The 27,799-nt window shown below is 37.5% G+C and overlaps 1 protein-coding gene across 1 annotated transcript; it reads left to right on the top strand.

Moving 5' to 3' along the window:
• The first annotated feature begins 1,902 nt into the window (after positions 1–1,902).
• On the top strand, positions 1,903–26,589 carry LOC106004670 (olfactory receptor 14A16-like). The gene is given in 5 exon segments (XM_045069241.1): positions 1,903–1,946; positions 15,541–15,550; positions 16,050–16,238; positions 16,241–16,968; positions 26,268–26,589. Coding segments are annotated over 5 exon segments (1,293 nt in total).
• Positions 26,590–27,799: the final 1,210 nt, after the last annotated feature.

Genomic DNA, 27,799 nt, shown 5'->3' on the forward strand with positions numbered 1-27,799 from the left:
ACACGTTTACTAAGAAGTTGCTATGATAAAAGATAAATAATTATTAAAAATAAATAAATAAAATAATTAAAAAATTAAACCTTCTAATAACAGAGGAAATCATTGAACCAAGATTCCACACAGTGACTTTTTAAAAATGCACATTGCTTTTACAACTTATATTTATAATGGTGCTAAGGGACAGCATTGTTTGAACTCATAACTAATCATATATAGGGAGACTTTCCTATCAAAACAATTGATAACTTGTGATATGGAAATCAATTGCAAATCTGATTTTCAGAGATCAGATATACTTTTCTATGATAATTTTCCTCTCTAAAATATAAAAAATTACCACTTACATTTCTCCACATTTGGTAATTCTGTGTAAAACATAAAATAAAAACTTCAGAAAAGTATGTGAGGTGGACTGTCTTGAGAAGCAGAATTTACTCAAATATTTCAAGCTCTGACTTGGTAAAATATTAGCCAGGTAGGTGAAAATAAGAGATAGAGAAGAGAGAAATCTCAAATCATCTCAAATGGATAATTTCTAAGAGATTTTGGAGTGTCATGAAACATGCCCATCACTCCATCATTTACAATCACTTTTTCTTCAAGAACTAGACAAGTCCATGTAGATGCATTTGATAACTAAGTGGAATTCATCCTAAGATATTTACCCAGATTACACATAGACTCTGAGCTGTAAGAGGCTGAAACAGGAACAATGACCTTTGGAATGAGAAGGCAACCAGAGTCAGAAATAACTTGAAATAGGGGGTAGGGTTTCAAGAAATTCAAATTCTAAAGTTTATAATTTCCTAGGGTGCCTGCATAGCTTATTGGGTTAATTATTTGCCTTCAGTTCATCCCATGATCTTAGGGCTCCTGGATCTAGCCCCACATCAGGTTCTCTGCTAAGCAGGGAGTATGCTTCTCCCTCTCCTGCTCTCTCTGTGATCTCTCTTGTCTCCCAATCTCTAAAAAGCCCTTTTTAAAAAAATATCAAAAATGTTTAAAACATTTTTGAAGTTCTTAATATGTTTCTAACGTATCAATTAAGATTTGATAGAGCAGCAATCTTGATCATATGACTCCTGACATAGCAGCATCAGCATTTTTAAATGGGCCCTTCTTAGACATGCCCGCACTACAGCCAAACTCCAAACTTTTGAATCGTAAATTCTGGGGTGTTTCACAGCAATGTGTGCCCTCCATCTGATTCAGATGCATTCTCTGGATTGAAATATTTGTTCTGTCTGGAACAGACAAATCAAAATAGACAGAAAGCACAGTGTTTTCTTCCATAGTTCTCTGAAAATGAGAATATTCAGCTACTACCACAGGATGTGGCTAGAACAAGGCTCATACGTAAAAAAAAAAAAAAAAAAAAAAAAAAAAAAAAAAAAAAAAAAAAAAAAAAAAAAAAAAAACACCAAAAACAGTTCACTAGTGTTTACTTAAGTCCTTACCTAAGTCTCTCTATTTAAAACCTGGTTAATGTTGGTACTAGAGATCATCCCAAAGTGCACTATTCCTACAATCTTCCCTTTCTGATCCATATTTGTTGAGGCACACCTTGAATCTCTGTCCTTATTCTCTAAATGGAAACTTGAAATTCTCCAAGGTAGAATTCAAGCAACTTGGGTAACCTGGTTGGCTCAGTTGGTTAAGAATTGGCCTTCACTTTGGGTCATGATCCTAGTGTCCTGGGATCAAGCCTTGAGTCAGACTGCCTGCTTAGTATGGAGTCTACTCCTCACTCTCTTTCTGCCTCTACCCCTTCTCTATCATTATAACATTCTTTTTCTAAAATAAATACAAAAATATTTTTTAAATAGCCAAACATTGATATTGATACATCTGATTGACATCCTAAAATATAAACTGCAACTTGTCACTAATTATCACTTAATAATGACGTTTCAGGAATTAGAAGAAAACCAAGAGAAAGATCAAAGGTAAGGTATTTATTTGCATTATAGAAGTAATAGTAGAAAAAATAATAAGTAATAGCTGAACACTTTACTAGGCATAAAAGAACAAAAACAAAGGATGCCTGGGTGGCTCAGTAGGATAAAGCCTCTGCCTTTGGCTCAGGTCATGATACTAGGGTCCTGGGATTGAGCTCTGCATCAGGCTCTCTGCTCAGCGAGGAGCCTGCTTCCCCCTCTATCTGCCTACTTGTGATCTCTGTCTGTCAAATAAATAAATAAAATCTTAAAACAGAATAAAACAAAAAACAAAAAATAACAATCAAGAGAACCTGGGTGGTGCAAATACTTCAAGTGTGGGACTATAGGTTTTGGATCATGTCTTCATTTCAGAGTCCTGGGTTCTGCCCCACAATGGGCTGCATGCTCACTCTGGTGTCTACTTATCACTCTCTGCTACTCCCCCCCCACACAGGTTGGCATTCTCTCTGTCTTTATCCTCTGAATGGGTGTGTGAACAGTGCCTAGGTAGGAATCAACCAACTTGGCGGGGGTGGGTGGGTGGCTGTTGGTTAAGCATCTGCCTTCAGCTCCAGTCATGATCCTAGTGTCCTGGGCTCAAGCTTGAGTCTGACTGCCTGCTTAGCATGGATCCTGGTTCTTTCTCTCCCTCTCCCCCTAGCCCAACTCACTCTCACACTCTCTCTTCCCAAGATAAATACAAGAATCTTTCTATCTTAAGATTTTATGTGGTTATTTGACAGAGTTATAGAGAGCACAAGTAGGCAGAGCAGCAAGCAGAGGGAGAAGGAGAATCGGGCTCTCTGCTGAACAGGGAGCTCAACATGGGGCCTGATACTGGGACTCTAGGATCAGGACCAAACTTGAAAGCAGCTGATTAACTGAGAAACCAAGGTGCCCCAGAAAAATCTCTTTAAACAATAGCTAAATATTAATGTTGATATTTTATTTGGCTAATTCACATTTAACCTCCAAATTGTAATTGCTTATCTGTGGATAATAAAGTATTTAGGAATTAGAAGTAAACCACAATGAAGATCAAAGTTCATGGATTACATTTGTAGTTAGAAGTAATAGTAGAAAATATCTCAATGGATTATCTGAAAAATTTATTGGACCTTCAAAAATTAAAGAATCCAGGGCTGCCTGTGGATTTATTCAGTTAAAGTGTCAGACTTTTGGTTTTGGTTCAGGTCCTCATCTCAGAGCAGTGTGTTTCACCCCTCACTGGATCCAATGCACACTGTGGCGTTTACTTTTCTCTCTTCCTTGGCTCTCCCCCCTACTCATGCTTTCTCTCTAAAATAAAAATGTAAAATATTTTTAAAAAGTTGTGACTGGGTGCCTCAGTGGGTTAAGTCTCTGCCTTCGGCTCAGGTCATGATACCGGGGTCCTGGGATTAAGCCCGGCATTGGGCTCTCTGCTCAGGAGGGAGCCTGCTTCCCCTCCTCTCTCTCTGCCTGCCTCTCTGACTACTTATGATCTCTCTCTGTCAAATAAATAAATAAAAATCTTTATTAAAAAATTAAAGCATCTAATAACATTGGAAATATTTGAATATGCTATGCTGTATCTATTTTAGTATGAATATTATTTATGCAGTCTATACTTTAATTTTTATTTAAAAATATTTATTTATTTGATAGACAAAGATCACAAGTAGAAAAGCAAGTAGAGAGAGAGGAGGAAGCAGGTTCCCCGTGGAGTAGAGAGCCTGTTGTGGGGTTCAATCCCAGGACCTTGGATTATGACCTGAGCCAAAGGCAGAGGCTTTAACTCACTGAGCCACCCAGGTGAGCCAGTCTATAATTTATAAAGTTACAAAAAGAGGACATTGATTCAACTAATAAGTAATCATGTATAATGAGATCATTAAAAAGAATTGATAGTTTATGATGCTGATATCAATTGATAGTATGATTTTCATAGATTGAAGGTATTTTTCTATAGCATCACCTCCAAATTATAAATAAATACTATTCCCCTTTCTCTATATTTAAGAGTTTTGTGTGAAACAAGAGATATATTTATTAAATAATTCAAGATTGTATGTGTGGTAGAATTTATAGAGAAGGAGACTTTGCTCAAATATTTCAAGCTCTATGTAAAATTTTAGTCAAGTAGTTGAAAATAAGGGATAAAGAGAGATAAGGAAGCTGGCATTGTGCACATCATCTTAAATGGATGATTTCTAAGAGATTCCAAAGCATCATGAAATATGCCCATATCTCCAACATCTACAGTCTCTTTTTTTCCCTAACTAATTAATTCCATGGAGATCCATCAGATGATTGTGTGGAGCTCATCCTCAGATATTCCCCAAATTTCATGCAGATTACACATGTGGTGTGAGCTCTAAGAGACTGGGACAAGATCACTGAGACTTTGGGTGGGGGAGAGTTATCCAGAATCAGGAATAACCTGAACCAGCTAGGTAGGCTTCATTGCTCATCTCAAGAAGAAATTTCGGACATTTAAAGACTTAATTTTTCCCCAGTCACTTGAAAAATGCCATAATCTGATGATAATAGAAATAATAATTCATACCTTGGATGATGATTTGAAGTAGGATATGAAAGATTTTAAAATTTGAGGGGTTCCAAGGTAGGTAAGAAAGAATCCTCCAAACTTAAGGAAGTTTCAGAAATGCAGAGGAGAAAAATGGTTCTCCAAGTGATCTTTACACAAGCTTCCTTTTCTCAATTTGAAAGCAAGTGTGTTATCAAATAAAACATACAAGCAAACTAACAAACAGAAAGTGTGAATATCTAACATTAGTAAAGACTTGGTGTTAGAACAGGCTGTGCTCTGCATTGAAATGTAATACCATGAGCCATTTCAGGATTTTGGGGTGATTTAGTGCAGATATTTATGTAATACTTTACCTAAATATTAATCAGCTTCTCCTTTCAGTAGAATCAAAGTAATATATGCAAAGTTAAAGTAATTACAGACATAATGATCCAACAGAGCCCATGAACACTAGGACAATGTAATTAAGACAAACAGGAAGAAAATGCACAATCCCAAAACCCAAATTGGTATTTATTTCCTTATATTTTACAGAAGTTTTTCTTTTAAAATTTTACTTAAAAAATGCATGGTCTTTATTTTTTGATCAATCCATTAAACAAAGGGAGGTAACAATGACTTATCATATTGTTCCTGAAGTTTCTCTTTAAAAAGAAATACACAAACAAGTTATAGAGTGAAACTAAAAATTCTCACAGTTCATTGCTCTGTAAAGGGAGCTTATAATATGTGTGAGTTAGTAATTTTATATTTTTGTGTGTGAGGCAAGTGTTGTGCAGCTGGTTAATGAATAAGTAGAAGTCTCAACCTCATCATGATTCTTTAACAGACTTTTGAGAGCCAGTACCATGATTCAAGAGCTCTGAGCCATGATCCTCCAAAATTGCTCTGAGAGATATTCATTCTTTGGAGCACAGTGTGACTCGTTGGGTGAGTGTTTAATACTTCTGATCTGCCTTACATTAAAGTATCACCCAGAGTAAAGCTCTGTAAAAATTATTAGCCATATTCTTTTTTTTAATATAATTTTTTATTTTTTATAAACATATATTTTTATCCCCAGGGGTACAGGTCTGTGAATCAACAGGTTTACACAATTCACAGCCATATTCTTTTGAGAAATTTCAAACTACTGAAAAATAATCTCTCAGAAATTATTTATTTTGGAGAGGAGGTCATTCAAAGAGAATGGGGAAAATTATATATTTCCAAAATCATATATTTATGCTCAGGAGAGTACAGATTATTAATATCTTAAACCCTCATTCATCCAGCAATAATTTTATTTTTTTCATTGAAGAATAATTAATGTATTTTATTAGTTTCAGGAATACAACACAGTGACTCAGTATTTATATATTTTATGAAATGATCAGTAAAATGGGTCTAGTATTTATTCAGACTTATCTAGTTATTATCCTTTGTATCACCATACAAAGTTGATATGATTCTATTGATTGTATTCTCTACACTATACATTACATACACCTGCTTTATTTATTTTATAACTGGAGGATTGTACCTTTTAATCCTTTTGCCTATTTCTTTTATTCCCTCAGCCACATCCCCTAAAACAATCATCACTTTATCTTCTGTATCTATAAAGAGATATTTTTTCTTAATATATTTATACCACATGTATGTAAAAACACCATGGACTTTGGTTCTTGATATCTAATTTGATTGTCTTCATCTGATTTATTTCATGGAAAACCATTTAGGTACACCCATGTTCTCTCAAATGGCATCTATATATATACGTCATACAAATATAAATGCATATATTCTCTCAAATGGCATATATAAACATATATGTCATACACATATATATGTGTATGACTTATATGTATGTGTATATGCATGTGTATATATGTATGCATATCTGTATATCGATGTATATGTATATAAATATATATGTATATGTATTTATATGTATATATTGATACATATGTATAATACATTATACATATATATGCATGTATATGTATATATGATAGGTATTTATATACATATATTATATGTATATAATATATATGCATATATATGCATATATTCTTATATGTGTATATATGCATGGTATACAAATACATATATATTATACGTATATGTATGTATTATACATATATGTGTATATAAATGTCATATATAGATATGATTGCATATATAGATATAGATAGATATACACATTTCTATATATCTGTATCTATATATGGTCTCAAATATACATATTATGGATTCACAGGGTGGGGGACAAGATGGCGGGGAAGTAGGAGGAGGCAACTTTTCAACCTATACCCTAAAGTGAGCTGATTACCTACCACAGAACTCTGATCAGCCATGAAATCAGTCTGAGATCAGAATTGTACACATCTAGATCTCTACAAGAGCAAAAGACGCCAGTGGGCAGGTAAAGTGCGGTGGGAATGGCAGACTGATGATATTGGAAGATAAAGAAAAGGGGGAGGGAGGCACCAGAGGTGACCAGGTGGAAAGTAATACCCCAATCCGAAAGTGCCCTGCATCTGGGGACCAGCATTAACTTGGAGACTGGTTGAAAGCACTCAAAAAGAGCAAAGGATCATGGGGGGAGGGATTGTGGGAATCAGGGCAGCTAGGGACAGGGGCTTAAGTCCCTGGTCACAGGACTGCCTCCCCTGGTGCAGAGCCAGAGAGAGTGTGGTGGAGAAACCAGACCTTGGTCCCTCAGCCTCCAGTGCGCCCTAGCCCTAGTTTGCGTAGGGCCTGGCTCCTGTGAGGGTATGGGAGCCAGGCCAGATGGCAGAATGCGTGAGCCATGCTACAGAGCCTGAGATGCGCGCACCCTTCATCCTCCTTTGAGAGAGGTACAAAGGCCCAGCTGGCACTCTTTGGCGGGCGCCATTGTTTCAGAGCTAAGAGGCACGCCTCAAACACTCCCCTGAGAGAGGTGCGTGAAGGCCCTACCTGGTGCTTTCAGACTTGTGCCCCGTTCTCGGAGCCTGAGACGTGCGCGCCACCCACTGCCTCCCCTGAAAGGTGCACGCAAGCTGGGCGCTCTTAGACCCAGAAAGACCAGGCACTCCCAGCCTGGTACAGCGGGAAAATCTGTGTGCGATTGCTGCTTGGAACCTCTCTGGCGGTCCTGAGCTTCCCAGATAGCCGCCGCTGCGGTGGTTTTGGGTACAAGCAGAAGAACCTGCATGCCCAGGGACCACGACTTGGAACCTGCTCTGCCAGTGGCCAGGGGGGATTTATTTGGGCTTATTTATAGTTTATATACAGTGTATATGTGTACTCTATATATTTGTTGTTTATATATACTATATATAGTTAGATAGGTAGATACATATATTTTCTTTATCCATTACTTACCATTTAAAATTTATATTACTTCCATATCTTGGGTATATAAATAACATTCTGATAAAAATAGGAGAGTGTATACCTTTTGTAAATGTGTTTTTATTTTCTTCTAATAAATATCCAGTATTTTAATTAATGCATCATATGGTAATTCCATTTTAATTCTTTTAAGAGTAAAATATTTTCCCACCAAGAGTTCAGAGTATTCCCTATTGATGTTGTTGACAAAATTTCGTATCTTTTTGATAATAACCATTGTGACAGGTATTTTTTCATCTGTGTGTTCAGGTGCTCTGGTGCTCACTATTTTGGGGAGGATTTTGTTAGATTCCTTACCATCCTCCCTCCCAATTCTAAACCTACTTATATCCTTTCATTGTGCATGAGTACATGGTAACTCACTTATGAACTCATCCCTCCCCATGATACTCCTGAGGTCTCATAGAGCTTAGCTCCAAGTTTCATGCAAATGAATTTCTTTCTTTTCCTTTCTTTCTTCCTTCCTTCCTTCCTTCCTTCCTTCCATCCTTCCTTCCTTCCTTCTTTCCTTGTTTTTTTTTGAAATAGCCAGAAGCTTTATTCATAAATTGGTTAAGTAATGAAATATATTTTAATTTAATTTTATTTTTTCAGTGATCCATAATTCATTGTTTATGCATCACACCCAGTGCTTCATGTAATACATGACCTCCTTAATACCCACCACTGGGAAGTCCACTTCTAAGCAGTCTCAGGCCAAGATTCTTAACCGTGCTTTACTCTTTGCTCAGAGCAGTATGTCCGAAGACATGAGGTTCAGAACAATAAGAGATAAAGTCATTGTAAAAGATAAATTACACCATAAGTGATTCTGTGAAAATTAGATGTTATGTGATCACAAGCTAGACCAGGAAAGAAAACAGATCCCATGTCCTCTTTTCCTATGTATTCTAAAAAAGTAAGAAGCAAAACCAATAGACAAAGAAAAATTCATAATTAAGCATCAGTTTTTCCACCCAACAGGTACTGATGAACTGGGCACACCTAGCTCTGCAATGATCAGACTAATGATGCTCAGTAAAGAATAACACAAAGTGCTGACTGGTCCTATGTGCAGAGCACCATAAAAAGCAATAAATAAGGGATGCATGGCTGTGGGGTACCAAAGAGTACTCAAGTCCTTCTCTGAACTAGGTAAGGTTAAACAGGTTCCCACAGGGAAAGCAAAACTAATTAGGAAATGATTACAGAAATGAAATATTTCAAGGATAGAGAAAAACAAGTGTAAATGCATAGAGATTAAATCACGATGAATACATTCTACTAAATATTACATGGATCACTGGGTGTGGTACATAAATAATGAATTCTGGAATACTGAAAAGAAATAAAATAAAATGAAAAAAATAATATTCGACTAGTAGATTAATATTCTGCTTGTTACTAAAGTAACAAGGTCGAGTTAAAAAGCAAAATCAAAACAAATAAAAAATAAACAAATGATATGAAAGCTTATGCATCTTATATTTTAGTAACTTTTTTAAAAAAGATTTTATTTATTTATTTGACAGAGAGAGATCACAAGCAGGCAGAGAGGCAGGCAGAGAGAGAGGAGGAAGCAGGCTCCCTGCTGAGCAGAGAGACTGACACAGGGCTCTATGCCAGGATGCTGAGATCATGACACGAGCTGAAGGCAGTGGCTTAACCCACTGAGCAACCCAGGCACCCCATGCATCTTATATTTTAACAAACATACCACAGAATAAATGTAAAGCCTTAAAAGAACCAAATATTGGGACACGTGGGTGACACAGCCATTTAAATGACCAACTCTTGGTTTTGGCTCATATCATGATCTCAGGATCATGAGATCATGAGAGCCCATGCCAGGCTCTGTGTCCAGCAGTCTCCTCATGATTATCTCTCCCAATACCACCCCATGATTCTCTATCACACTCTCTTTCTAAAATAAATACTTCTTTAAAAATAGCCAAGTGTTGATGTCACTCTATTTAGTTGGCATTTTATCATAGAGAACACATATTGCCACTAGTTATCATTTCAAAATAAAGAAATTAGGAGTAGAAGTAGAGAGCCCAGATATGGACCCTCAACTCTATGGTCAATTAATCTTCAATAAATCAGGAAAAAATATACAGTGGAAAAAAGACAGTCTCTTCGATAAATGGTGCTGGGAAAACTGGACAGCTATATGTAGAAGAATGAAACTTGACCATTCTCTTACACCGTACACAAAGATAAACTCGAAATGGATAAAAGACCTCAACATGAGACAGGAATCCATCTGAATCCTAGAGGAGAACATAGGCAGTAATTTCTTCGATATCAGTAACAGCAACTTCTTTCAAGATATGTCTCCAAAGGCAAAGGAAACAAAAGTGAAGATGAGCTTTTGGGACTTCATCAACATCAAAAGCTTCTGCTCAGCAAAGGAAACAGTCAAAAAAACAAAGAGACAACCCAAAGAATGGGAGAAGATATTTGCAAATGACAGTACAGACCAAAGGTTGATATCCAGGATCTATAAAGAACTCCTCAAACTCAACACGCAAAAAACATATAATCATATCAAAAATGGGCAGAGGATATGAACAGACACTTCTCCCATCAAGACATACAAATGGCTATCAGACACATGAAAAAATGTTCATCATCACTAGCCCTCAGGGAGATGCAAATTAAAACATTGATATATCACCTCACACCAGTTAGAATGGCCAAAGTTAAGAAGATTTTTTTTCTAGTTATAGGATTTTAGGTTTAAATTTACTTTCTCAATAATAGAGCTCAACAATAATATAATCATCTGAAAATGTCATTTAACTCAAGCATATAAGATTAGGTTTATAAAACAAAAATAGATTAAGATGTTGTTAGATTAAAGTAGAACTTTAGGTCTCATCATGAAAATATATTCATAAACAAAATACATCTTTCACCTCTACTACCAGCTTTTCCCAGGTCATCATGAGGCCTCATTAGGAATGGTGACATTCAAGCATTCAGTTCTTACTTCCAGTCAGCTTTCTCTACAGTCTACACTTGTCAGAGAGTGATCAAATTTAAATGTCAGTTGATCATTTCACTACTCTACTCAAAATCACCTGTGGTTTTCCTCTCCTTGCAGAATAAAAATTATCAGGTTCACATGAAGTGCATTGTCACCTGATCCTGAAGTTATTTTTTGAATGTAATCATAATCTAGTTTCTTATTTACTGCTTCCTTGAGTTTGCACTAGTCTCTGGAACCCGTCCACCCACCCCCCCTGTCAGACAATCACCATGTTCTTTTCATGGACCCATTGTTAATCATACTCTCCCTGGGACTACAATTTTGTTGCTGTATATGTACTCCAATTTATTTCTAACATTTCTGTCTCTTGGTGAAAGAAAGTGAGGTTAGAGATCACCTTTGCACTTCGACTCTCTGCATTGCTTTTAATGAAGTGCTGCCAAAAACTAGTTGTAGCATATAGCCAGCACTCCATAAATAATGACTAAAACACTGAATGCTGAAGTTAGTCACATTCCTGTCCATAGATGTATAACCAAAAAAGAATTAAAAACACATTCTACTGATTACACTAATTATTCAGTGAAATTAGTATTGGATGCTAGTAACTAGGCAACCTATTAGATAAAAACATAACATTAATTTTTTATTGGATTGGAACAACTCAGTGACTTCTAACTCTTAGACAATGTTCAAGTGCATTGGAGACCAGTAAGAGAAGTAAAATTATCACGATCGTTAGGTCCCCTATTTCTTCCTGCTGTGGTATCAATAAAGCCAGTTTTGGAAAGTATATTACTTTACAGAGTATCAACATATATGATCATCTGTTTTAAAATGAGATTGTATGCCCTTGTGATGGCAATACTGACTATAAGTAAGCTTAAGAAGACAGGAAACTGTTTGGAGGTATACTACTAAATGATTTTTTGGAAGAAAAAAACTACTTGGCCTTAAAATATTTTAGAATTAATAATTTATTTTGGATTTGAGAAAGATAGGAGTTAAAAATACTAATTTTTCAAATAATGAAAACTAAAAAGGTGTAAAGATAATTTTATTCTTTGCTGAATGAATTGTTTAATTTAAAAATGCCAGATTTCTCTGCAGTGAATTTCAATGGAAGAAATATATATTTTTAAATTTTCTTCAAGTTAAGGTATACCACTTTTTATGACTTTTAATAATTATATCATATTTTAACATTTTTATTTAGAGCATATATTATAATTACTATGTGTATAGTTCTTAGTGATGTATTTTGATATTTAACATACTAAGTTTGAAGTATTAAATGCTGAATTAAATCATGATTAATAAGTGTAAGTGATGAATAAAGAAAATCAAGATGATACTTAAAAAAGAAATAACACTAAGTTTTGAGTGTGGGATGCTATATTTTTATCCCCCCAAACATTAATCACATGTGTATAAGTTAGATTTGAACTTCAGGAACTCTTTAAGGCACCATTTCCTAATTATTTTGTATCTGTCACATTAGAAATGAAAAACATAGATGGGTTTTTCTTTCTCCATCACTCGACCTTTTAGTGATACTATAAGATGAAGAATTCATAGTATTTTTACAGGAACTGATGTATCTAGATATATAGGTAGTTATAAAATTAAATTAATTATTACAAATATGTATCTTAAATAATTCAAAAGATTTGTATATCTTTGATTGAAATACATTGTAAAATATATTGTGTTGTTTTCATTAAAGTATCTACAATTGTTTTTTTTTCTTTCTTTAAGACTTTATTTATTTATTTGACAGATAGAGCGAGATCACAAGTAGGCAGAAAGACAGGCGGTGTGAGAGGGGGAAGCAGGCTCCCTGTTAAGCAGAAAGCCTGATGCAGGGCTTGATCCCAGGATGCCAGGATCATGACCTGAGCAGAAGGCAGAGGCTTAACCCAATAAACCACCCAGGTGCCCCTGCAATTACATTTTCTAACATATTAATTTTTTAATATTACCATTTTTCCAAATCCAGCGACTAGCATTTATTCAGGATACTTACATTGTCCATGACAATGGAGAGAGGTTAATCATTAATTTATGATAAATTATAAATTAATAGTATAATTGTTATATATTTATATATAATATATATGCTATATATTATATGTTTATTATATATATTATATAATTATTATTCTAGTAAGAAGGCATGGAGAGGATATTATATAATAGAATCATAATATTTTACTAAATTTACATGGGTAAAATCTGTACAAATAGAAGAAACTGGCATGTCACTGTTAAAGAAATTGACAATCACACTTATCAAACTAAAACTATTTGTATGTACCTCCAACATTTTGTGGTCCCTTCTTCCTGCCACAGATTCCATTTCCATTAATCTTATGGGAAGGAAAGAGGAAGAAAAGGAAATGATTGGATAGGAGTGGCCTTGATGACTATAATAGGTTTCAAGTACATGCATTTTGGGAATGGATCTATAAATATGATTAAAAAAAAACCTTATGGAGAAAACATTTTCAAATAATAGAATAATAATGGGAAAAGCCAGATGACAGGGGCAATAGTGGGTAAATTGGTGACTAGGAGGACAGTAATCTTATTTCATATGGTGTATGATTTTTTATTTATTTTTTTAATTTTTTTATATAATTTTTTAATTTTTTATAAACATATATTTTTATCCCCAGGGGTACAGGTCTGTGAATCACCATGATTACACACTTCACAGCACTCACCAAAGCACATACCCTCTCCAATGTCCATAATCCCACCCCCTTCTCCCACCCCCCCCACCAGCAACCCTCAGTTTGTTTTCTGAGATTAAGAGTCACTTATGGTTTGTCTCCCTTCCAATCCCATCTTGTTTCATTGATTCTTCTCCTAGCCACTTAAGCCCCCATGTTGCATCACCACTTCCTCATATCAGGGAGATCATATGATAGTTGTCTTTCTCTGCTTGACTTATTTCACTAAGCATGATATGCTCTAGTTCCATCCATGTTGTCGCAAATGGCAAGATTTCATTTCTTTTGATGGCTGCATAGTATTCCATTGTGTATATATACCACATCTTCTTGATCCATTCATCTGTTGATGGACATCTAGGTTCTTTCCATAGTTTGGCTATTGTGGACATTGCTGCTATAAACATTCGGGTGCATGTGCCCCTTTGGATCACTCCGTTTGTATCTTTAGGGTAAATACCCAATAGTGCAATTGCTGGGTCATAGGGCAGCTCTATTTTCAACATTTTTGAGGAACCTCCATGCTGTTTTCCAGAGTGGCTGCACCAGCTTGCATTCCCACCAACAGTGTAGGAGGGTTCCCCTTTCTCTGCATCCTCGCCAGCATCTGTCATTTCCTGACTTGTTGATTTTAGCCATTCTGACTGGTGTGAGGTGATATCTCATTGTTGTTTTGATTTGTATTTCCCTGATGCCGAGTGATATGGAGCACTTTTTCATGTGTCTGTTGGCCATCTGGATGTCTTCTTTGCAGAAATGTCTGTTCATGTCCTGTGCCCATTTCTTGATTGGATTATTTGTTCTTTGGGTGTTGAATTTGCTAAGTTCTTTATAGATTCTGGACACTAGTCCTTTATCTGATATGTCATTTGCAAATATCTTTCCCCATTCTGTCAGTTGTCTTTTGGTTTTGTTAACTGTTTCCTTTGCTGTGCAAAAGCTTTTGATCTTGATGAAACCCCAATAGTTCATTTTTGCCCTTGCTTCCCTTGCCTTTGGCGTTGTTCCTAGGAAGATGTTGCTGTGGCTGAGTTCGAAGAGGTTGCTGCCTGTGTTCTCCTCAAGGATTTTGATGGATTCCTTTCGCACATTGAGGTCCTTCATCCATTTTGAGTCTATTTTCGTGTGTGGTGCAAGGAAATGGTCCAATTTCATTATTTTGCATGTGGCTGTCCAATTTTCCCAGCACCATTTATTGAAAAGGCTGTCTTTTTTCCATTGGACATTCTTTCCTGCTTTGTCAAAGATTAGTTGACCGTAGAGTTGAGGGTCTATTTCTGGGCTCTCTATTCTGTTCCATTGATCTATGTGTCTGTTTTTGTGCCAGTACCATGCTGTCTTGATGATGACAGCTTTGTAATAGAGCTTGAAGTTCGGAATTGTGATGCCACCAACTTTGGCTTTCTTTTTCAATATCCCTTTGGCTATTCGAGGTTTTTTCTGGTTCCATATAAATTTTAGAATTATTTGTTCCATTTCTTTGAAAAAGATGGATGGTACTTTGATAGGAATTGCATTAAATGTGTAGATTGCTTTAGGTAGCATAGACATTTTCACAATATTTATTCTTCCAATCCAGGAGCATAGAACCTTTTTCCATTTCTTTGTGTCTTCCTCAATTTCTTTCATGAGTACTTTATAGTTTTCTGAGTATAGATTCTGTGCCTCTTTGGTTAGGTTTATTCCTAGGTATCTGATGGTTTGGGGTGCAATTGTAAATTGGTGTATGATTTTTGATACCTACAATAATAAGGGCATGTGTCATATGGAAGTATGCACATAAAACTATATAGTTTTATGATAAATAATTTGGGTATTATTAATGAGAAAAAAGATTATTTATTTTTAATCTATTACTTTTTAAAATATAAGAACACCTCTAAAGTGGTTGTTTTGCATACAGTAGGGAGATTAAAGATTTCATAGTTTTCAGAAAGTCTGTAATCATTTTTCCCCTAAAAATTGTTTACTTTTCAGCTTTCTGAAAGTAAGCTGAAGCAAGTTTTGTTTTTCACGAGATGTGATTAAAGGATCTTATGACTGAGACACAATTTAATAGTTGTTGGTTTGTCACTCTGAATTTACTGAAAGATACAGGGAGGATAGTCTGTTGTTCAAGTTTTGACAAAGTTAGTTGAATTTTCAATACTTCAGGACTTTTCACAGGACACGTGCGGACAATATAGTAATGGCACATTTACATGAATTGAAACTAAAGTGGTTCAATAAAACAGTATTATCCAAGTAATAATTGATGGTCAATATGCTGAGTAGGACATAGAAGAAAGTAATTTGTGTTTGTTTGCATGATTGCCATATTTAGAAACCAGGTAGTGGGTATTGGAGAGGGCACAGATTGCATGGAGCACTGGGTGTGGTGCAAAAATAATGAATACTGTTACACTGGAAGAAAAAAAAAGAAATCCATTTAATGTTCAATATTTTAAAAATTGGTAATGATGTTTCATTACTCTATTTTTATACAGATTATAACTCCAATACCAACAAATCTCACAATTGTGACAGAATTTATCCTCCTGGGATGTTCTACCAACAAAAATATATGCATTTTTCATTTAGTGCTCTTCTTTTTTATTTACTTCTGTGCTCTGATTGGCAATGTTCTCATCATCATGACCACAATTTTGGACCAGAATCTCCTCACCCCCATGTACTGTTTTTTTGGAAAAAAATATCTTTTGGGGATCTCTGACTAATTTCAGTCACCATTCCCAAACCTATTGCCAATTCATTGTCTCATAGTAACTGCATTTCATTCACTGGCTGTGTTGCCCAGGTCTTTATGTTGTTTTTTTCAGTGACTACAGAACTACACCTCCTGACGGTAATGTGCTTTGATCGTTATGCTGCCATATGCCATCCCCTGTACTATGAAATCATCATGAACAAAGACATGTGTGTTCAGTTGACAGCTGTGTCATGGCTGGGTGGGGATCTGATTGCTCTGATGCACACAGTTGGTACCTTCTCCTTATCCTATTATGGGTCTAACATAATCCATCAGTTATTTTGTGACATCCCCCAGTTACTGGCTATTTCTTGCTCAGAAAATTTAATGAGAGAAATTGTACCTATTCTCATTAGTGTGGTGTTGAATATCTGCTGTTTTATTTACATCATAATTTCCTGTGTGAACATCTTTTCCACTGTGAAAAAGATTCCATCAACAGGAGGTCAGTCAAAAGCATACTGTACTTGCCTTCGACATCTGATTGTAGTTGTATTATTTCTCTTCACTGGCATCTTTGCTTATCTGAATCCAACTTCAAGTATTCCTTCCATTAGTGACCTTTTAATTTCTATATTCTACACAATGATGCCTCCAACCTTCAATCCCATTATATACAGTCTAAGAAATAATACCATAAAAATGTCACTGCAGAGGTTGTTCTTTTTTTTTTGCATTTTCAATAAGTATCATGTACAATTTTACACACATTATTTCTTAGTATTTTTCTTCATTTTTTTCTAGAACAGTTTTAGATTAAAATGTTGATAGCATATAAAGAAATTTTCTGTATAAAACTACACCCACAAATTAATAACCTTCCTGAGTAATAATATAAGTCATCAGAATCACATTTTTAAACAAATATATACCTCCACTGAAACCTTATAATTAATCCAAAGTTCATAGTTTACATTAGGGATTCCCTTAGTGTTTAACATGTATGGATTCAGAAAAACACATAATGACATACATTCATCATATAATGTTCCACAGAGCATTTGTACTACCCCAAAACTACATCATACCCTGCCTTTTTTGGTCCCCTAACCCCCATCAGACCAGGTTTTCAATAATCATTTTATTGTCTCCATATTTTTGACTTTCCCAGAATGTCATGTAGCTGGAATCATACAATATACAATCTATTCAGATTGGCTTTTCTTGTTTAGTACTATACATTTAAATTTTCTCTATGTGATTTTGTGCCTAGATCATTTCCTTTTATTGCTGTATAATAGCCAATTTTCTTCATGTACCATAATTATTTACCCACTCATTTACAAAAGAGCATCTTGATCCCCTCCAGATTTTGGCAACTAAAAATAAACCTGCTATAAACATCCTTCTGCAGTTTTATTAGTACATAGATATTCTTTGGATAAATATATAGGGGCATGGTTGTAGGATTGTGTGGTAAATTTAAATTCAGTTCTTAAAGGTTTAATTCTAGTATACGTAACATAAACTGTTATATTAGTTTTAGGTGTACAATATAGTGATTCAACATTTCCATACATCATCCTGTGTTCATCACAACAAATGCATTCCTTAATCCCCATCACTTATTTCATCCATCTCCACCTCTGGTAACCATCAGTTTGTTCTCTATACTTGAGACATTTTCCTGGGTCAGCTGGGTGGCTCAGCGGGTTAAAACCTCTGCCTTTGGCTCAAGTCATGATCCCAGAGTTCTGGGATTGAGTCCCGCATTGGGCTTTCTGCTCAGCATGGATCCTGCTTCCTTCTCTCTCTCTCTCTCTCTCTCTCTCTGCCTGTCTCTCGGCCTACTTCTGTTCTCTGTCAAATAAATAAATAAAATCTTTTAAAAAATAGTCTATTTCTTTTTTTTTTCATTTTTTTCCTTTGCTCACTTGTTTGGTTTCTTAAGTGCTAAATACTGATGAAATCATATGGTATTTTTTTCCTCAGACTGATCCATTTCACTTAGCATCTTACTTACTTTATCCATCCATGCCTTTGCAAATGGAAAAAATTCATTTTTTATGGTTGAATAATATTCTATTTCATATATATATATATATATATATATATATATATATATGCCACTTCTTACTTATCCATTCAGCTATTTGTTTTCATTTGGGTTGATTCCATATTTTGGCTTTTTTACAACATTATTTTTCACAGCATAGTTTTTTACAACATTATTTTGCAAATAATGTTGCAATAAACACAGGGGTGTATGTAATTCTTTGAATTTGTGTGTTTATATTTTGGGGGTAAATCCTCCAATAGTCCCATTACTAGATCATATGGAAGCCCTATTTTTAACTTTTTGAGGAACCTCCATAGTGTTTTCCAGAGTGGCTGCACCTGTTTATATTCCTACCAACACTGTAAGAGGGTTATAATTATTACACATCCTTGCCAACACCTGTTGTTTCTTGTTTGTTGATTTTAGGCATTCTTTCAGATATGAGTTGATATTTCATTGTGGTTCTTTTTTTTTTAAGTTCTTGCATTTTCTGTTTTATTTTATTGTATTCTTTTATTCCATGTATTGTTTTATCCCATTTAATGAAAGAATTATTTTTTATTTTTTATAAACATATAATTTTATCCCCAGGGGTACAGGTCCGTGAATTTCCAGGTCCACACACCCCACAGCACTCACCAAAGCACACTCCCCCCAAATTTTCATAACCCCACCCCCTTTCTCCCAAACCCCTCCCCCCAGCAACCCTCAGTTTGTTTTGTGTGATTAAGAGTCAATTATGGTTTGTCTCCCTCCCAATCTCATCTTGTTTAATTTATTCTTCTCCTACCCACATAAGCCCCCATGTTGCATCACCACTTCCTCATATCAGGGAGATCATATGATAGTTGTCTTTCTCCGCTTGACTTATTTCACTAAGCATGATACGTCTTCTGCCCATTTTTAGTTTATGTATTTTGGAAACTAACCCTTATCAGACATGTTATTTGAAATATCTTCTTCCATCACATAAGTTTCCTTTTAGATTTCTTTTTTTTATTTATCTTTTTTTATTTTCAGCATAACAGTGTTAATTAGTTTTGCACCACACCCAGTGCTCCATGCAATCAGTGCCCTCTATAATACCCACCACCTGGTTCCCCGACCTCCAACCTTCTGCCCTTTCAAAACCCTCAGATTGTTTTTTAGAGTACATAGTCTCTCATAGTTCTCCTCCCCTTCCAAATTCCCCCAACTCTCTTCTCCTCTCTATCTCCCCATGTCCTCCATTCTATTTGTTATTCTCCACAAATAAGTGAAACCATATGATAATTGACTCTCTCTGCTTGACTTATTTCACTCAGCATAAGCTCTTCCAGTCCTGTCCATGTTGCTACAAAAGTTGGGTATTCGTCCTTTCTGATGGAGGCATAATACTCCATAGTGTATGTGGACCACATCTTCCTTATCCATTCATCCGTTGAAGGGCATCTTGGTTCTTTCCACAGTTTGGCGACCGTGGCCATTGCTTCTATAAACATTGGGGTACAGATGGCCCTCCTTTTAGATTTCTTGACTGTCACCTTAACTGTGCAGAAGTTTTTATTTTTATGCTGACCCATAGTTTAGTTTTGCTTATTTCCCTTGACTCAGGGGACAAACGTATAAAAATTTTGCTGTGGCAGATGTAAGAGACATTACTGCATCTGCTATCTACTAGGAATTTTGTGGTTTCAGGTCTCACATTTAGCTCTTTAAGCCATTTTGAATTAATTTTGTTTATGGTGTAAAAAAGTGGTCTAGTTTCATTCTTTTGAATGTAGCTGCTTAATTTTCTCAATACCATTTGATCAAGAGACTATCTTTTTTTTCCCCAATGAATATATGCTTCTTCTTTGTTAACAATTATTGACCATATAATTGTAAGTGTATTTCTAGATTTCCTACTCTGTTCTATTGATGTATGATCCTATTTTTGTGCCACTGCCATACTATTTTTATTACTGCAAATTTGTAATATAACTTGAAGTCTGGAATTTTCACACCTCCACTTTGCTTTGCTTTTTCAAGAATGTTTGGGCTATTCAAAGTCTTCTGTGGTTCCATATAAATTTTAGAATCCTTTGTTCTAGTTCAGTGAAAAGTGCTGTGGATATATTGAGAGTGATTGCTTTAAATGTGAAGATTGTTTTGTATAGTGTAGATTTTTTTTCCTTTTTTAAATTTAATTTTATTTCTTCAGTGTTCCAAGATACATTGCTTTTTAAAATTTTTTTATTTATTTTTTTAAATTTATTTTCAGTGTTCCAGAATTCATTGTTTATGCACCACACCCAGTATTCCATGAAATATGTGCCCTACCCAATACCCACCACCAGGGTCACCAAACCTCCCACTCACATCCCCTCCAAAACTCTCAGTTAGTTCCTCAGAGTCCACAGTCTTTCATGGTTTATCTCCCCTTCCAATTTTCCCCAACTCCCTTCTCTCCATCTTCCCATGTCCTCCATGATATTCCTTATGCTCCACAAATAAGCAAAACCATATGATAATTGACTCTCTCTGCTTGACTTATTTCACTCAGAATAATCTCTTTCAGTTCCATCCATGTTGATACAAAAGCTGGGTATTCATCCTTTCTGATGGAGGCATAGTACTCCATAGTATATATGGACCACATATTCTTTATCCATTGTCCATTGAAGAGCACCTTGGTTCTTTACACAGTTTGTTGGCTGTGGCCATTGCTGCTGTGAACACAGAAGGGTACAAATGACCCTTCTTTTTACTATATCTGTATACTTGGAGTAAATACCCAGTAGGACAATTGCAGTACATAGGGAATCTCAATTTTTAATTTCTTAAGGAATTTCCACACTGTTTTCCAAAGTGGCTGCACCAACTTGCATTTTCACCAACAGTGTAAGAGGGTTCCCCTTTCTCCATATCCTCTCCAACACACGTTGTTTACTGTCTCATTAATTTTGTGCATTCTAACTAGTGTAAGGTGATATCTCATTGTGGATTTAATTTGAATCTCCCTGATGGCTAGTGATGATGAACATTTTTTCATGTGTCTGATAGCCATGTGTATGTTGGAGAAGTGTCTGTTCATGTTTTCTGCCCATTTTTTGACATGATTATCTCATTTGTGTGTGTTGATTTAGAGGAGTTCTTTATAGATCTTGTATATCAACCCTTTGTCAGTATTGCCATTTGTGAATATGTTCTCCCATTCTGTGGGTCGCCTTAACAATATTTGTTCTTCAAGATCATAAACATAGATTATCTTTCCATTTCTTTGTGTCATCTTTAATTCCATTCACAAATGTTTTATAGTTTTCAGAATACAGACCTTTCATTTCCTTAAGTGTATTTCTAGGTATGTTATTATTTTTGGTACAGTTGTAAATGATACTGTTTTCTGTATTTCTCTTTCTGCTGCTTCATTATTGCTCTATAAAAACCCAACATATTTTTGTGCACTGATTTTATGTACTGCAATTTTAACTGAATTAATTCATCAGTTTTTAGTTTTTTGGTTGAGTCTCTTGTGTTTTCTGTATATAATATCATCATGTCATCTGCAAATAGTGAAAGTTTCAATTCTTCCTTATTAAGCTAAATGGTTTTATTTCTTTTTGTTGTCTAATTGCTGTGGCTAGGACTTCCACTACAATGTTTAATAAAAAAAATGAGATGAACATTCTTGTCTTATTCCTGACTTAGAAGAAAGGCTCTAAGTTTTTCCCAGATGAGTGTAATGTTCGCAGTAATGTTGTCATTGATGGACTTTATCATGTTGAGGTATGTTCCCTCTAAACATACTTTGTTGAGGTCTTTTATTATAAAAGTTGTTGAAATTTGTCAAATGTTCTTTCCATGTCTATTAAAATTATGGTATTTTTTTACCCTTTCTCTCATTGATGTAATGTAACAGGTTGATTGATTTATAAATATTAAACCAATCTTGAATCTCAGGAATAAATCCTACATGAATGAATCTTTAATGTATTGTTGGATTTTAATGTATCATTTCCTAGTATTTTGTTGAAGATTTTTGTTTCTATTTTTATTTGAGATATTGCCCTGTAGTTCTCTTTTTAACAGTGTTTTTTTTTAAAGATTTTATTTATTTATTTGACAGAGAGAAATTACAAGTACACTGAGAGGCAGGCAGAGAGAGAGAGAGAAGGAAGCAGGCTCCCTGCTGAGCAGAGAGCCTGATTCGGGACTGGATCCCAGGACCCTGAGATCATGACCTGAGCCGAAGGCAGCAGCTTAACCCACTGAGCCACCCAGGCCCCCCTTTTTCACGGTGTTTATATCTGCTTTTATAATCAGGGTGATACTGGCTTCATGGAATGAATTCACAAATTTTCCATTCTCTTCTATTTTTTGGAATAGTTTAAGAAGAATGGGTATTAATTCTTCTTTAAGAGTTTGAGCCAAGGTACCCTTCAACAGACAAATAGATAAAGAAGATATGGTCCATATATGCAATGGAATATTATGCCTCCATCAGAAAGAATAAATATCCAACTTTTATATCAACATGAACAGGACTTAAGGAGATTATGTTGAGTGAAATAAGTCAAGCAGAGAGAGTCAATTTTCATATGGTCTCACTTACTTGTGGAGCAAAAGGAATAACATGGAAGGCATTAGGAGAAGGATAGGAAACGTGAATTGGGAGAAATCAGAAGTGGAGATGAACCATGAGATACTGTGGACTCTAAGAAACAAACTGAGGGTTTTGGAGTGGAGAAGGGGAAGGTTAGGTGAGTCTGGTGGTGGGTATTTAGGAGGGAACTTATTTCATGGAGCACTGGTTGTTGTGCATAAACAATGTGTCTTGGAGCACTGAAAAAATAAAAGTAAATTAAAAGCATGTTTGATAAAATTTGCCAGTGAAAATCTCTGGTCCTGGATATTGTTTGTTGGGAGTTTTTGATTATTAACTCATTCTTATTGGTAATTGGCCTGTTTGTATTTTCTATTTATTGCTGATTCAGTTTTCATAGTTTATATGTTTTTAGAAATTTATCCATTTCATCTAACTTGACCAAGCTTTTGACATACAGTTTTTTATTCTCTTATAAATCTTTGTACTTCTATGGAGTCATTTATTATTTCTTCTCTTTCATTTTGTGATTTTGTCTATTTTAGTCCTTTAAATTTCTTTATTTGATTTTATTAATTAATTTTTTATGAGACTGGCTAGAGATTTATCAATTTTGTTTGATCTTTTCAAAAATCAGCTCCTGATTTAGTCTGTTCTATTTTGGGGAGGAGGAGTTGTATTCTTTTTAATGCTCCAATTTTTATTATAGCCTTTTTGTTGTTGTTGTTATTTGTGCTCTAACCTTTATTATTTTTTCTTTGTTCGTTTTTTCTATTTGTTTGTTGTTTTTCTGTTCCTTTTCTAGATCCCATAGACATAAGGTTACGTTGTTTGTGATTTTTCTCTCTCCTTCAGGTAGGCTTGTATTACTATAAACTTCTCTCTTAGAGCTGCTTTTGCTGCATTCCAAAGGTTTAGGACGATGGTGTCTTTATTTTCATTCTTTCACGTGCTTTTTTATTTTTTTATTTTTTTTTAAATTTCCTGCTTAAAATATTCATTCTTTAGTAGCATGTTATTTAACTTCCATATGTTCATGCTCTTTTCATCTTTTTTTCTTATGGTCAATTTCTAGTTTCATAGTATTGTAGTCAGTAGAGATGTAGGGTATAAATTCAATATTTTAAAAATACTTTATTTATTTATTAGAGAGAGAGAAAGAGACAGCACAAACCGGGGTGGGCAGAGGGAGAAGCAGACTTCCTGCTGAGCAAGAAGCCCAATGTGGGGCTCAATCCCAGGAACCTGAGATCATGAACTGAACTAAGGCAGATGCTTAATTGACTAAGCCTCCAGGGCACACTAGACTTCAATCTTTTTTTTTTTTTTAATTTGTTGAGTATTGTCTTGCATCCTCATATGTGATTTATACTGAAAAAATGATCTTTAAGTATTGAAAAAATGCATAGACTGCTGGGGTTTTTGTTTGTTTGTTTGTTTAATTAATTTATTTTCAGCATAAAAGTATCATTATTTTTTCACCACACCCAGTGCTCTGTGCAATCAGTGCCCTCTATTATACCCACAACCTGATACTCCGACCTCCCACCCCCCTACCACTTCAAACCCCTCATATTGTTTTTCAGAGTTCATAGTCTCTCATGATTCACCTCCCCTTCCAATTTACCCCAACCCACTTCTCTCTAACTCCCCATGTCCTCCATGCTATTTGTTATGCTCCACAAAAAAATGAAACCATATGATAATTCACTCTCTCTGCTTGACTTATTTCACTCAGCATAATCTCTTCCAGTCCCATCCATTTTGCTACAAAAAGTGGGTATTCAACCTTTCTGATGGAGGCATAATACTCCATAGTGTATATGGACCACATCTTCCTTATCCATCCATCCATTGAGGGGCATCTTGGTTCTTTCCACAGTTTGGCGACCATGGCCATTGCTGCTATAAACATTGGGATGCAAATGGCCCTTCTTTTCACTACATCTATATTGTTGGGGTAAATACTCAGGAGTGCAATTGAGGGTCATAGGGAAATTATATTTTTAATTTCTTGAGGAATCTCCACACTGTTCCACAAAGAGGCTGCACCAACTTGCATTCCCACCAACAGTGGAACAGAGTTCCGCTGTCTCCGCATCCTCTCCAACACATGTTGTTTCCTGTTCTAACTGGTGTAAGGTGATATCTCATTGTGGATTTAATTTGAATCTCCCTGATGGATAGTGATGATGAACATTTTTTCATGTATCTGATAGCCATTTGTATGTCTTTATTGGAGAAGTGTCTGTTAATAACTTCTGCCCATTTTTTGATATGATTGTCTGTTTTGTGTGTGTTGAGTTTGAGGAGATCTTTATAGATCCTGGATATCAACGTTTTGTCTTCACTGTCATTTTCAAATATCTTCTCCCATTCCGTGGGTTGCCACTTTGTTTTCTTGACTGTTTCCTTGGATATGCAGAAGCTTTTGATTTTGATGAAGTCCTAAAAGTTCATATTCACTTTTGTTTCCTTTGCCTTTGGAGACATATTGTGAAAGAAGTTGCTCTGCTCCGGAACGCTCCCCTGCTCGGGGCCCTCCAGGTGGGCCGTGTCGTTTCCGCGTGTTTTCCAGGCTACTGGCCCCTGGGCGAGGAAGGACCCTGGGCCACCGAGAGCAGGGCGGACTGCAGGGCTGCCCAATGCCGGCCAATTCTCACGAGCATTCTGCCCAAACCAATCCTTTTTGGGCAGAACGCTTGTGAGAATTGGCCGGGAAACGCCCCTGCCGCCCCCCCCACCGCCCGGCCTGGCATTGAGAGGGCTCCCTTTCAAACCCCAACAAGGAGTCCTCCATGAGGCAGACTGTGGCGAGGCCGACACCTGCTGATCCTTGGCCTGCGGGGGTCCCATCTCTGGCGCGGTACCATGGGGCCGGGCCCATCACGAAGCCCGGGCTTGAGCCCTCGCCTGCTTCCACAGCCTTCTGCTTCCAGGGTCCTGTCCCTCGTGGCCTCCATATCGGGATCTCTGAGTCCCACGGCCACGCATCTCCCTACCACGCCGGCGCCAATGCTGCCTTTCGGCGATTCGGACAACCCTCAGAACAAGATAAACCTGCATGCCCACAATGAGGTCAGCCCCATCCTTGGGCGCCCCATCTTCCTGAAAGACGGAGGTGCGCACGCGGCTGCCACCCTTCCTCCAACTCTGCTCCAGGATCGCTCCCCTGGGCCATAGCCCCAGGGTGGGCCGCGTCATTTCCGCGTGTTTTCCTGGAGGTAGAAGCATGCCCTGGGCAGGAAAGGGCCCTGGGCCACGGAGAGCAGGGTCGTCGACAGGGCTTCCCAACGCCGGCCAATTCTCACAAGCGTTCGGCCCAACCCGATCCCTGGTTGGGCAGAACGCTTGTGAGAATTGTCCGGAAAACACCCAGTGAACTTGCTTAGTGCACCACACGTACGTCTACACGGACGCACCCCACCCCCCGGCCTGGCCCTGCATCGCGAGCGCTTGCGCAGGAACCTCGCCAGGAATCCCTCCACTCGGCAGGCTTCTGGGGAGGGTGGCCTCCTACTCCTCAGCCTGCGGGGTTCCCCTCCTTGGCGCTGTCCCATGGGGCCCGGGCTGCCCCGAGACTCGGCTCAAAATTTCGCCTGCTTCCCAGCCTTCCGCTTCCGGGGTCGGGTCCCTCGGTGCCTTCATCTGGGGAACCCTGAGTCCCACGGCCAAGCCTCCCCCTCCAACTCCGGCACCAACAGTGCATTTTAGCGCTTCAGACAAGCCTCGGAGAGAGAGAAATCTGCATGACCCAACTGAAGGCAACACCATCCTTAGGAGTCCCATCAGCCCAAAAATAGGGTGGTGCACGCCCTGCCACCACCCGGCCTTCAACTCTGCTCCGGAATGCTCCCCTCCGCCAGTGGCATGGCGTGGGCCGCGTCCTTTATGCGCCTTTTCCTGGCGGCGGCCCATGCCGGGTGTGAGAAAGGGCCCTGGGCCACGGAGAGCAGGATGGTCTGCAGGGCTGCCCAACGCCGGCCAATTCTCAGGAGAGTACTGCCCAAACCGGGACCGGTTTGGGCAGAACGCTCATGATAATGGTCTGGAAAACTCCCGGTGAACTCGCTTCAGGCGCTGCACATCTGCCAGGCCGTCCCCCTTTGCCTGGCGCGGCATTGGCAGCAATCGCAAACGAGCCCCGCCAGGAAGCCCTCTGCAAGGCAGGCTGCGGCGAGGCCGACGCCTCCTGTTGATTCTCGGCTTGCGGAGGTCCCCTCCCTGGCGCTGTCCCATGGGGGCGGCCCGACAGGAAGCCCGGGCTCAAAATTTCGCCTGCTTCCCAGCCCTCCGCTTCCAGGGTCTTATCCCTCGGTGCCTCCATCTGGGGAAGACTGAGTCCCGTGGCTTCACCTCCCCCTCCCACACCGACGCCAACTGTGCCTTTCAAAGCTTCCTGCAAGCATTGGAGCTGGAGAAATCTACATGCCATATCTGAGTCAGCCCCATCCTTGGGCGCCCCATCCGCCCTAAAGACAGAGGCCTATGCCCGGCCACCACCCGTCCTTCAACTCTGCTCTGGGATCGCTCCCCTGCACCGGGTCCTCTGGGTGGGCCACGTAGTTTCTGCACATTTTCATTCTTCTACATAGAGCTGCTCAGTTTTCCCTGCACCAGTTATTGAAGAGCCTGTCTTTCTTCCACTGTATTATTTTCCTGCTTTCTTGAAGATTATTTGGCCATAGAGTTGATGGTCCATATCTGAGCTCTCTACTGTGTTCCATTGGTCTATGGGTCTGTTTTTATGCCCGTCCCATGTTGTATTGGAGATCACAGCTTCATAGTAACCCTCGAAATCAGGCAACATGTGCTCCTCGTATTTTTTTTTTTTTCTTTTCAGCAATTCTTAGCAATAAGGGGTCGCTACTGATTCCACACAAATTTTAGGTTTGTGATTGTTCCAACTCTTTGAAAGATACCG

The sequence above is a fragment of the Mustela putorius genome, unplaced genomic scaffold (genome assembly GCF_011764305.1).
Source record: "Mustela putorius furo isolate JIRA1106 unplaced genomic scaffold, ASM1176430v1.1 tig00003914_pilon_pilon_pilon, whole genome shotgun sequence".
In the NCBI taxonomy this organism is placed as follows: domain Eukaryota; kingdom Metazoa; phylum Chordata; class Mammalia; order Carnivora; family Mustelidae; genus Mustela; species Mustela putorius.